This window comes from Ischnura elegans, chromosome 1 (genome assembly GCF_921293095.1).
Source record: "Ischnura elegans chromosome 1, ioIscEleg1.1, whole genome shotgun sequence".
NCBI lineage: Eukaryota > Metazoa > Arthropoda > Insecta > Odonata > Coenagrionidae > Ischnura > Ischnura elegans.
The window spans coordinates 87,699,373-87,711,895 of NC_060246.1; the positions used below are offsets into that span (position 1 = coordinate 87,699,373).

Below are 12,523 nucleotides of genomic sequence, written 5' to 3' on the forward strand. Positions count from 1 at the left end.
TTACTTTGCAATTTTAGTAAGTTTTTCCGCAATCTCTCTTATTTTTTGTTATTATTTATAGTCATTATGATTTCCTGGTACTCTTGCAAAGTTTTCGGGATTTTGTTTGACCCTTCGTGTCACTAGGCCCATCAATTTCCTTTAAAAAATCGAATCGAAAGTAAACATTTTGAACGGTAATGCTACCATTATCAAATACGATATATGACGTTGTACTAAATGTATTTCCGTTCGAATAAATTAAAGGCCCACGCACACACATAGATGATGAATTTTCATGTTACCGAAGCTGCAACGCGTTGAAGAAAAACGGGTAGGTTGGTTATTTCTTGTGTTTAACTACAAAATTTAAATTAATGGCGTGGAAGCATAGTCATAATTCTCGTGTCTTGGTGAACGTGGATGGATTTAATACATGAGTAAATTAGCGGTTACGCACCTTTCTACCCTTTGTCTTCGTAACTCCCGCAGATAAAAGTGAATCTTGATGAAACATTGTTAAGCATCTAAACATTTTCTTTATTATCCCAACCCGCGGTTTCAGCACTGCCACAGCCATCCTCTTTATTGACGTGCAATAAACGAGCCCGTAATAATCTGAGTGAGCAAACGGTCGATATGGGCGTAAGAGGTTGCAAACAAGAGTGAATCCGGCTGCTCTCTTATCAGGCTGAGTGCAGGGAAATACACGCGATTTACGGGACAAGGAGATTCTCAGTGAAATTAATTCACCGAGAGGCATTCTTCAAGAATCTGTTCTAAGTTACTAAAAAGCTCATTCATACTTCCGAAGATTTGTTCTGAACGATGAAAAGAGGTTAGTGGTGACGTAGCATTGATGTGATTGAGTGATTTTTTTGAGCCTATAATCACGAAAATATTAGTGCTTATTAGTCAAAAAAATAATGAAAGTATCAAAATTTATAATTTTGGGTATTATCTTTCACAAAATTATCGTATGTACCAAATAATATTGAGGTTAAAAAATCTTCAATTTACACATAATTCGTTGTTTAAAACTAGAATTGTGAAGTTATATAGCTTCCAAAAAATTGCTTGCTTTACGAGATTCCTACCCTTAAAAAATGGTCCATTTTCTCGCATCGTGATTTATTGTAGCATAAACTTTAAATTCATTGAATGATGACAGAATGAAAATCGCTAATGTCGCTGAAAAATCGGCAATGAAAAAAACTTGGTCTCAATACGCGTTTTTCACAATGCTGCAGAAAACTTCGCAGCTGTTAATATCATTCGATTTGGAAAAAAACTGACTACATCGGATATCAGGTGCCCGCTCAATAAAAACTAGATTCGAAAGAAGGATTTTTTCGAGCCACCTTGCTGTGTGCCCTCATGCATTACATTTTTACTTAGCTGCCAATGTGTGCCTTCGCTATACCTCCACCGTTACGGATTTTTGACCAGTGTATTTTAAATATGTAATGTTTTAAGGAATAAATCTTTGGTTTCCCGCCGGGTGTGGTTTTGAAATCCCAAATGTATTCCTTCAGTCTATCCGCCGGGAATAACTGAAATTCTACGCGTAATGTGTAATATAACATCATATACATTTCATATATGCTGAATAATGTTTTGAGCGTATAACTGTCAGTAAAAGATAATATGATTCCAACCTAACGCGGGCATATCGGTGAATTTACGTAAGTACAATTATTTTAACTTCCAATGAAATCTCCCGCGTAGTGGATCAACAGAAATGAAAAACCCATAAGTATGACTCTGTGTTTATACATGAAGGTAGAGAGGAGAAAATTGATTCTAAACCGCCGATTAGTTCCCGTGACTTCCAGGTTGAATGCATAGAAATGAACGTGAAAATGTACGTCGGCCAATTTAGATTTAACGTCGCCCTGCCCTCTCTCTTTCCCCGCGCGAAGGTGAGGGCGCTACCCGCGAGTCGGGCAGGAGTGGTGGCGGCGGGCGCCGGAGGAGGACTCGGCGGATCCTTCGAATCTGGTTGGCGGTCGCGGCCGCTGCGATCGCGGGATGCGCCCTCGGAGTGGCCCTGACAGCCGTCGCTCGAGCCGGACAGCGATATCGCCAACCACGGCTGACACCCAATGACGCCGAAAAAGGTACTGTGCCATAATACTGGCCATGGCGATAATGGAGAACTTGCAAGGATTTTGTACAGCCAATTTAACTCATGCATCGTATAGAAAATCAAAAATCTTTAATATGTATACTTTTCTTTAACCTGAGTGACGCATATTAATTGAACAGTAGCGCTCTGAAAATAATGATATCGTTTTACGGCCTTTATGACGCGTGACGTCATATATGCCGTTCCGTGGCATGGTAACCAGGCATAACAAAGTGTTTATCAGTTCGAGACGCTTGAAAGTGGATTTACCTTGAGATATACAACTCCTGCGCTATAGTGCATGTTTAAAGAAGTACGCTAGCTGTTTTTTATTTTAAACTCAAGAGAATTATCGGCATGGAAGCTGGATATATTCGTGCGGAGCCCGGAAATCTGCCCGAAGTGGACTCTCTCATAATGATGGAGTACTTAATGAGCTGTGACAAGTACACATCTGCTGAAATACGAAATGTAAAGGCTTTGCGGTAAGTATTTTATGTTATTTACAAGATAAATGAATGCATAAGTTGTTTTCATGTGAATTCTGTTGCAGAAGGTCGTCATTAATAGCAAAGTTGAGATAATACAGGTGACCTTTTCGCAATGTTTACATTATGAATCTTTATTCTAGATCAATGAGGAAAGAATACATTGAGAGCGCGATTGGACGTGTGCAATTACAAAGATCAAATAATTTATGCCGGGTGAAGTGTGAGATTTGTCCGGAACATAAAGTTACGGCCAAAAATTATAATGCCACCATGGTGTTCGACGAAGCGTCGAAGACGATTTTGAGCCTTGACTGTCACGATTGCACAGCGTCGTCAGGTAATTATAATGAATCGGCGTAATGATTTATTAATACTAGTTATTAACTAATTCATGCATATCTTTATTAGTAGCTGAGACCACAGTTAATGGCTTTATAAGTACGTTTATGTTATGATGTTTATTTGTAGTGGTTTCAAGTAACTCTTAAATTGAATGTAATTTCATCTAAGTGTAGACGCATACCGACGTTTTTATAGACGAAATATTCACGTAGAATCGATGGTAATATGTAAAATAATAATTTGTAAAAAATAAAATGTAAATTATTTTTCTGTAAGATGACTAATGATACCATGTTTATCACTTCATGTTTAAGGGGGATGCAAGCATGCCTTGGCTTTCCTAGTGTGGCTCCACAACAAGAGCTTAGAGCCTTCCCCAACTGAAGTTGAGTGCTATTGGCGCAAGCCACGTTTGTCTGGTGTAAGAAACCAACTCCTTAAGGCCACTGATCTAGGAAATTTAAAGCCTGTGGACCCAATTCATGGAATTGGTGATTTCAAGGACCGGGTATTGATGGACTGCAGGGAAAATAACAATCAATGTGTTCTGCTGGCTTACAACTCTCCCTCTAACTCCCTTGAGCAGTTGGACTTATTCCATTTGTGAATTTTATTTAAGAATCAAAATTTGACGAATAAGCTGTATGAGGATTTCATTCAATTTGTTAAGTCAAAAATGACCCTGCCCCTTTGTTTACAAGCATCATCATTGACTGTTGGGCAGGCATCATGTCATCTGTGGCATAAGTTGAGGTATGCACGAGTGGGTGCCTCAATGATTTATGCAGTGGCTAACTGTAAGATGGATGGTGGTGGTGTCCTTGCAGAGCAGTTGTTGGGTGCTCGACCCTTTAAAATCACAGGGCCAATGAAGAGGGGGAAAGAGCTAGAAGGTGATGTAATTAAGTCATTAAGACGAGAGTTGGGTGTTACTTTTGAAAATACAGGACTATTATTGAAGGCTGAACTCCCTGAATTTGTGGCATCGCCTGATGCCATTAGTTCTGAATACGTGGTTGAGGTGAAGTGTCCCACATCTGAAAGATGCAAGTTAAATTATATTGGCAAATGTGGGAAAGTGGGCAGTAGATGCCATGCACAACTGCAACTCCAAATGTTGTTTTATGGGAAGGAAAAAGGAATATTGTGCGTTGCTGACCCTATGTACGAAGTCAATTCCAAAATTGAAATTAAAATTGTAAATTATGATAAAAATTTAACAAAGTCACTGGTTGACAGGGCCAGGGAATTCTGGAGAAAAAATATATTTCCACTGTTAATTAAAGCCATTTGATTCCAATAAAAGGTTTTAATGGATTTTACTGTACAATTTCTTTTTAAAACCTTAGTCCATTTAAATTCCACCAGGTGTCAACTGTCTGGCAATGTGTAAATAATGTGAATATGAAAATATGAGTTACTTCTAAAATTATGGTAAAATAATGATTTCAGAGGTTTGTAGAATGCTTTTAATGCCTTTACTTACAAGTATTGCTATAATAATAGGCAAGCTCTCACTAACTCATTAAATCTTAATAACTAATCACACTTCTTAATTATCTTATTTTGTAAATTTATCAACCCTGCAGCTATTTTATTGACATAACTTAAACTCACAACAAGATTTCTGTCGATGCATGCATTTGGCTTGAGCATTTTGAACTCCCTTAATCTTCCAATGACTCGCTCAATATGGATTCTTAGACTAGCAATCCTCTTACTATATATAACATCAGCCTTGCTGCATTTTTCTCCCACTTTAACTGAGGGGGGTCTAACTAACCTGCATCCTTTCTCAGCTAATAAGTGGTCTATTCCCTTAAACCCTCTGTCAGCCATCACTTCACAGCCATCGGGTAACTCGTTTAAATAGCCACAATCTTTAACTATGCTCACATCAGTTGCTCTTCCTCCATAACCATCTGATAAAAAGTTTATGAGGCCATCTGGTGTTGCTGAAATTAAGAATTTAATAGTGTTTGCCTTCTTATAATTAGACCAAGTCAATGCTTGATGCGTTGGATTGGTGGGCTTCTCAATCTGTATTTCGTAACAGTCAATGATGCTTTGAACATGGCTGAATCTAGCACGAAATGGCAATGGTAGGTTACTTTTAATGTCTTCTGACTTGGGCCAGTAAATCAGTTCAGAGAGGCATGAACTTATTAGAGGGGTGTTCTTACTAAAAATTCGTGATGCACAACTTTCAGAGCAGCCAAAGTTATACCCTAGCTCTTTGAATGTTGAGTCCAGCTTGATTTTTTTTAAAGTAAGGAGAACTCCTGTTACACCACATTTCACTGTGTCAGCTATTATGTTAACAACATTAACACTTGCTTGCGGCAAGCCTAAGTAGAATTTTGTGTCACTCATATAAAGTCTTACATTCAGATTGAGTTCATTTTGGGTTACGAGAATGCACGGTAGTTCGTCACTTTCACTTTCCTCTTCTGAATATTCTTCTTCAATTTCAGAAGAATCACCCTCGGAATCAGAAGAAATAGAATCTTCTGATGAATACTGACTATTTCCAATCTGCGTATAGCTTGAAGATTGTATCTGTCCATTCTTTATAGGGGAGCAAGCAATATCCTTCACGGATAAAAGTCTGCACTGAATCTTTTTGCTTCGAAATTGAGGCCTAATGTTCACTTGCGAGGAAAAATCTCTCTGATTTTCTGCAGAATATAAAGTAAATTCACTTTTCTCTAGCATCGCTTCAAAGTTGCTAGTGGAAGGTGAACAGAATGGTTCTATAGCAGCATCAGTTGCATGAGGTCCAATATTTCCCTGCCCAGGGGAGCCACGTTGAGTTGAGGAAGGCTCAAAAATCACGTCACTTTCCTCTAACTGTGCACTATTGGAAAGCAGGCATAGTCCTTCAGCTGCATCTCTTATGTCTCCTTCCGATTCTTCTAAAAATCCTTTATCTCCCTCTGTCTCCTCAGAATCAGCCTCCTCCAAAGCACTAATCAAGGATTTTCTTGCTCTGGCGTCACTACAATGGCGCTTCCTCTTTGGATGCATGCATTTTCTGTCCAGCTGACACTTAAATATATGGGGTACAACACTGGGTTTTAACTTGACTTTCCCTCCATAGTATTTAAATCTAATGAAATTTTCCAGGTCGTCTTCAAGCTAAAAAAATATATATGTATATAAATGAATATCTCGCTCACATCTACTCTGTACTGCTTTACAATTTTCATAGTGGCTTACATTATCCAAAGATGTTGTGATTTAAATGAATTGAAGACAAATTATAGCTATGAAATAAAAGGTTAGAACCCTAGATGAGGAAACGGAAATGATATTGAGTGTCATTTACATTCAGAAAAGACGTATGAAAATTCGAATGGATACAATTCAGAAAACAATTAGTTGGGGTTATACTATTTGCTACCATATTCCATTCCACAAATCTGCATGAAGACATCTTGGGAATGGTTCTGTTGAGGAAAGTACTTCTTATTTTATTTATTCATCATTAAGGAAATTAATTACTGTATTTATTTATTATTGAGGAAATTACTTCTTACATAATATCTAGGGTTTTAACCTCTCACTTCATAACTATAATTTGTCTTCAACACACTTAACTCACAACTTTTGATTGATTGAAACTTTTAATCAATAAAGATTACTGAACTTTGAACTTATATGCGTAAATGAAATTATTTGGAAAAACCAATGAAGTAATTAAATTTATAATTACATTAATTTTGTATGCTCACATGAAAGTGATCCTCGCATACGAATCCCATAGTTTTCTTCGATATGTCCTCAGGATTTCTCCTCATTGCTTTCAGCCATAGTAAACGCAATTTCCTTTCACTGGGTAATTGAATAAATGTTTTCTCGGCCGCCGTGAAAGTTGTATGTCGACATCCGGGAACCAAACAGTATTTATACCGAACTTTACTCATGGCCGAACGCTGGGCTGCCATATTGTCCAATAATCTAACAACGCTAAAAATAAGCAAGTCTAAAAATATAAGCGAGTCTAAACAACATTCAGATGTTAGCAGTTTCCAAGGTTACAGAAAATTCAGGAATAAGTCGTTCTCTGCTCGCAAACCAGTTTTTCAAAGGGAACATGAGTGATCTCCTCTGAATGAACTACCGAATTTTACCGATGAATTCCAGCCTTTCGCCGGCGCCTGCGGTGAAAGACGTTATGGCATTGCCGATAGCAAGGGACATTGAAGAGAGATATTTAGTAAAATTTCACTTCGGTTCCGCCACCTACGATGCTCATTATATACGTGTGAAGCATCGTTTAAATACTTGTGTCTTAGTGTAGCGTTTCAGCTTCTTTTTCATTAGCGAAGTATACAGTTTCATCTTGGGGGGCCAGCAATCCTGCTTGGTGCTTTCAATTTGGTACTTTTCCGGCGAATAGATAGCGTGAAGAGTTCTCGGGATCGGGTCAAGAACTATATAAGTGCCGACGTTTGGATATGAACTACAATATCCGACTACAATAGCCCTGAGGGCATGGCCGAGTCGGACATCGAAACGACGGTAGTAAACCAAGTTCCTGACCCGATGGCGCGCCACCGGATCAGAAACTGCATAGTGATCCCGATAACTTTTCACGCAATTTTTCTGACAAATTGCCATTTAAGTTACATTTAATTACCATATACGGCTTCCCAGCCCTCCCCAAAACTCCACCCTTGCTCCTTTTCCCCGTTAGTGCCGCCCAGAGTCCCGGAGGAAGCGGGCGGAACGGCGGCCCCCGCTGTAGTACTGCCTCGGAGTCCTCGGAACGGCATATATGACGTCAGACCCTTGGAAACAACCACGCCCCCTTTCGAACGCCGTTTTTCGCGCCGTTAGATTTTCGACAACTTTGAGAATTTTTATCTCGGAAACGAAGCGTTACCTAGCCCTCAGGTTTTTTGCGTTGTGCAAGATTCAACGTCCTCTATCTCCTCTATTTTTTTCAAAAAATGTGCAAGTTCTCCATTGTAGCTCATATACGGTGGGGTCTTCTTAGGATGCTTTGCGCCCTTCTCTCATATGGAGAATTTTCATTCTGTGCGAAAATTCTACACAGAAAAAATCATTGACGCTGACTGGTATACGAATCCGGATTCCCCGTTTTCCGGTCGAGTGCTTAAGCCAGTTAAGCTACCGTTGAGTCATTAACTTTTGAGGAAATTTGTTGACTATGCCAGCCAAGATGGTTTTTTCTCTGATGATTTTTTTTGGTGGAATTTTCGCACAAGTTGTAAATTGCGGGTGACTCCGTAAAGTTTTCACCTTGGCTTATCCCGGTACAATTGAATTTACTGGCTATAATTATTGTAACTGCAGGCCTCTAGACTGCCTAGCGCTCACTACTTAGAGCTATCACAATACTTTCTATGCATCAACTAATAATAACTTAACTTCTATTTTCAACGCTCATTCATTTGAGATGTAAAATATCACAGTATTTCCTTATTTAGCATTAATTTGCCCAATCTTGAATTCATCTCATCTCCCATACTCCTAATATTTTATCTGTATTTGCCGAAAAATGGCACGATATCTTTTCGAAGACTTGCCGACGGTAAACCCTTAAGGAGGCATTTGCACGGCATACTGGGTGCAAAAATTCCTCAGGAAGGTTTTCGCGTTGCTCGTCATTGATAAAGTATAACATTCTTCTTAAAAAGATACCCATGAAAGTCATATCTGTAGAAAACGATAGTTTTCCTCAAACATATTAATAATTTCAATCGCATCCTATCTGAAAAATGCTTCATTTGATTGCAAATTCTACATGTGAATTTTTGGGCGCAAGTGTCGATATGTCATTGAGAGAGGCCCAATTGTCGATGTTTGTTGGGAATTTGTTATCGATAACTGTTGTAATGGTCTTTTATAAAGATCATTTGGTTGAGAATTTTGTAGTATTTGCTGACTATTACACCACATAAGGATAAGAATGCAGCATGAAATACAGGTTCGCCATAAGATTTGAAGAGGGGCTGAAACTAATTACATAACCACCTAAGATAAGGGTAAACTGCCAGTGTCAAGGAGTGGCTGATATGAAAGCACAAAAAGAATAGTATTTTTAATGTTGCGTGTGGATTTAAGTATTTTTTTGAAGCTCAATCTACCGCTCGTAGGAAGCGCTCTCTGCAGTGCTTCAAAGTGATTTGTTCCATATTTAATCGTGCCTTAAGCATTTGTTAAATAATCCTTGAAAAAATCAGGGATGGCGAGTGAAGCGAAAATGTTTCGTTTCTATCCGGAGGGAATCGAAAATACGAGGCCTGGGTTGAGTTTCGTACCCGCACGAAATTAAAGTCACCAAGGAGTTTAGATTCGACCTGGGACGAAACTTAACTCCCAGGAACGAAACTAAATTGATCGAAACTCTGCTGCTCATAGTTAACTTTCGATGCCAGAAGTTGAGTGGAGGGGTAAAAGAGGGATTAGTTTCGACCCATTTCATGACATAATTTATGAGAAAATTTATAAAAATATAGAGAGGTTAAAACATTGAGTTGATGAGTATCGAATGGTTCACCGTTCTCCAGTTTGTAGTAAAAATATGAGTGCCCCATGCATATAATGGCGGTAGGCCAAACCTCTACTTCATTCAACCATACTTCGTACTCGGTGTGTGGGTCGAAACTAAACCGTTCGAAAGTGAAGCACGTGGTCCCTCCGGTTTGAAACATAATACGTGTTTCGTTTCGTCCCAGAGGCAGTGGCGTAGCCAAGGGAGGGGATCCGGGGGTCTGCACCCCCCCCCCAACGAAACGTAAAAACACATTTTTTTCATAAAAGAAAACAAAATATTGAAAAATATTGAATTTACAAAATATTTCTTTAACAAATGAAGCTTTTTCAATTATGAAAAATGTTAAAATTAGTTAAAAACCTCCTACTCAGTACCCTGTTTTTTTTAAATTCCTTCCCTGGTTTTGGACCCCCCTCCCCGAACGAAATTCCTGGCTGCGTCATAGCCCAGAGGTTTAGTTTAGTTTCGACCATAAGTAGTTTTGACTCCGATTTCGTTTCGACCCTCGGTTTAGCTCCCCGGGTTTAAATCCATTTCATTTCGTTTCTACATTTCGCTCCTGGGAACTCAACCATTGAAATTTTACCGATTTTGACTTTCGTTTAGTTTCGATTGCCATCCCTGGTAAAAATGACACGTTTACTCATGAATTATGTGATCATCCGCTCAGTGTACGTGGCAAGGTCGGCTGGAATATAATCCATGACTGCGTTTTCCTCACGTCAGAGAGTATTATGCTGGTGTCGTCGTCGCCTCTGAGAAAGAAACACCGTCAATGGTGATGCATTGAAAGAGAGACCTGTTCAAACACCCGGCGTGACAATGGAGACACGCCCTCTTTCGTTTCTCTGGAGTACGAGCGGACAGTTAGCTCAATGTAAATTGTATTCATTGTATTCTGATGATGCTGAATCTTTCTTGAACTCACTTGTTGTTTACTTCAGTCCCGTTACTTGTCTTCCTTTATAAATTGGTGGCTCGGGGTGTTTCATAAGTTACTATTCAAGCATTGAATGAGCGCACTGTATTCACGCGAATTTAGCACTTCAAACAAGAATTGGTAAATACCACTGTTTGAACCATATGGGAATTTTCTTGTCTGCGATTTCTCCAATGTGAAAAAACAATCGGACTCAATGTTTTTAAAATTTTTATCACTTCAAACAAGTATTGGTAAATACCACTGTTTGAACCATATGGGAATTTTCGTGTCTATGATTTCTCCAATGTGAAAGAACAATCGGACTCAGTTTAAAAAAAAACATTTTCCAATTGTGCACGGATAGATGTTTTCAATGAAAGCAATGTCTCTATATTTGCAATGCTCATTAATAGACCATGCTGAGGATATGTAACATTGTTCATTTGTAATAGTAAGGGCTTGTCAAATGCGGAAACTCGTCAGTGAGATTCATTTCCCAAGATTTGCCTTTGTGAGTGTTGGATACACTTTGTGTGGAAGAATGCCGTAACTCCATGGTCAACTGATAGATAAATTTTAGAAGTTATGGATTTATTCTTCTCAATACGGTGTTATTTAAGCGGTACAATGTTTACAGAAAGAATATCCCGATGGCACGATTTGGTGCCTCAATTAAGTATGATATTAAATGTCTCCCTCAACTCTATATTTTTTCCAAGTAATACGCCGCCCCCAAGCATACTTCAGCTTAAAAAATTTAGTCTTGGGACTATTATCAAAAGCTGACAATTAGCCAGATTGGCTGACTGCTGACGCTATACTTCACGTCTCGACCAATAAGAAAATTTATTACATAGATATTCTCTTTTAAATTGCGGTTGAATTGATCCGTGATCTCTCTACTAAAGTATGAAAAATATGAGCATAAACGAACATTGTAACGTACTAAACTTGATTAATTTTTATTCATATCTACGAAGAACTTTTTCATTATAATGCAAATAGTCTTATCAATAATACAAACCAAAGACACCGAAAATTGAATGGCAGTCATAAATTTAGTAATTCAAAAGCTTCATTACTATTCAGCATAAAAATACGTAGCAATGAATTTATAACAACATATTAGATGGTTATCACCATGGAAATTGGCAATTGTGAAGTGCCAGTCTTTACCAGAACTTAACCAGTCATTTTATGTATAGGTATTGACGGTATCGGTATCAGCTTTAGGCGATCGATTTCCGATATAAATTCGCAGGAATCGATGGTATCGAGAATCGACTCATCTCTAGAATACAGTATCCTTAGGTCGTGTTTCTCAATGAAAATCGATCGAGCTCGTGGATTGATGACTCTCTTCAGGGCATGAATGATGCCTTTACCGTGGGAGGAAGGAACAATACCTTATAGCCTTCATGACCTATCACGATAACACCCCGGTATTACATAACTTTCGTATCGGTTGAGCGCTTCATTGCATACGGATATGGCCATTTCGGCGAGACGAAAGTTAGGTGCGTCTAACTCCAATGTCTGAGTACGGCTTGTGACCTTCTCCTACTTAGGATGAAAGCATGAGGTTTATAATGTGATTGATATGTGGTCTTATGGACCTCGAAAGGACCTTGTGGTGCAGCATAATTGACATTATTGTATGGACATCCTTATACCCAAGGTTCGTCGCGTTTGCCCATCGTAAACTTGCTATTCAGAATGTCGTTTATTCGGGGAGATGATTGGCACCTGAGGCCATACTCTCTTATAGAGACGAATGAATAAGCAAGTTACGGAGAATTACATTGGATTGGTGATCTTTGGGAGAGAATTTTTGTGTCTGGATTGACCAAGAATTCTAGTAGAATTCCAAGTGAGCCCGGAGTCATTACGTTGGGAGGTACGAATAGTATTATTAAACACCTTATCCGTCGAAAGTAAATGTTTACGTCGTTTCATAATTTCCTATCTACCGCAATTATATTTTCGCTCAGCGTAACTTCCGACAGGAATATCAGGAAGCATCAGAAAAATCGTTTTTAACACGAATAATTACTTATTACCATTAAAGATCCTCTATCTTATGAAACTCAAAATCTTGTCATCTTCAGAGCTAGCCAGAAAGGAATTTATATTTC

General features: G+C 38.7%; 2 protein-coding genes across 2 annotated transcripts in view; one reads left to right on the plus strand and one right to left on the minus strand.

The window, feature by feature from the left end:
• Positions 1 to 696: 696 nt before the first annotated feature.
• Positions 697 to 12,523, plus strand: part of LOC124165414 (glycoprotein-N-acetylgalactosamine 3-beta-galactosyltransferase 1-like) — a 38,512-nt gene continuing 26,685 nt past the window's right edge. Inside the window, exons 1-2 of the mRNA XM_046542824.1 lie at positions 697 to 817; positions 1,902 to 2,099. Coding sequence (XP_046398780.1) covers positions 808 to 817; positions 1,902 to 2,099 — 208 coding nt within the window. The 5' untranslated portion in view covers positions 697 to 807. The remainder of the gene's footprint in view (positions 818 to 1,901; positions 2,100 to 12,523) is intronic.
• LOC124165410 lies at positions 4,365 to 6,997 on the minus strand. The gene is made up of 2 exons (XM_046542811.1): positions 6,675 to 6,997; positions 4,365 to 6,078 (listed from the first exon to the last, which is right to left on the minus strand). Exons 1-2 carry the CDS (start codon positions 6,885 to 6,887, stop codon positions 4,480 to 4,482), a joined length of 1,812 nt encoding a protein of 603 aa, XP_046398767.1. The 5' UTR covers positions 6,888 to 6,997; the 3' UTR covers positions 4,365 to 4,479.

What these genes read in the sequence shown, in the direction of transcription:
- LOC124165410 (XM_046542811.1), bottom strand. Translation starts at nt 6,887, where the DNA reads ATGGCAGCCCAGCGTTCGGCCATGAGTAAAGTTCGGTATAAATACTGT. An exon ending in TATGCGAGGATCACTTTCAT is followed by an intron (nt 6,079 to 6,674) that starts GTGAGCATACAA and finishes ATATTTTTTTAG; the next exon opens with CTTGAAGACGACCTGGAAAA.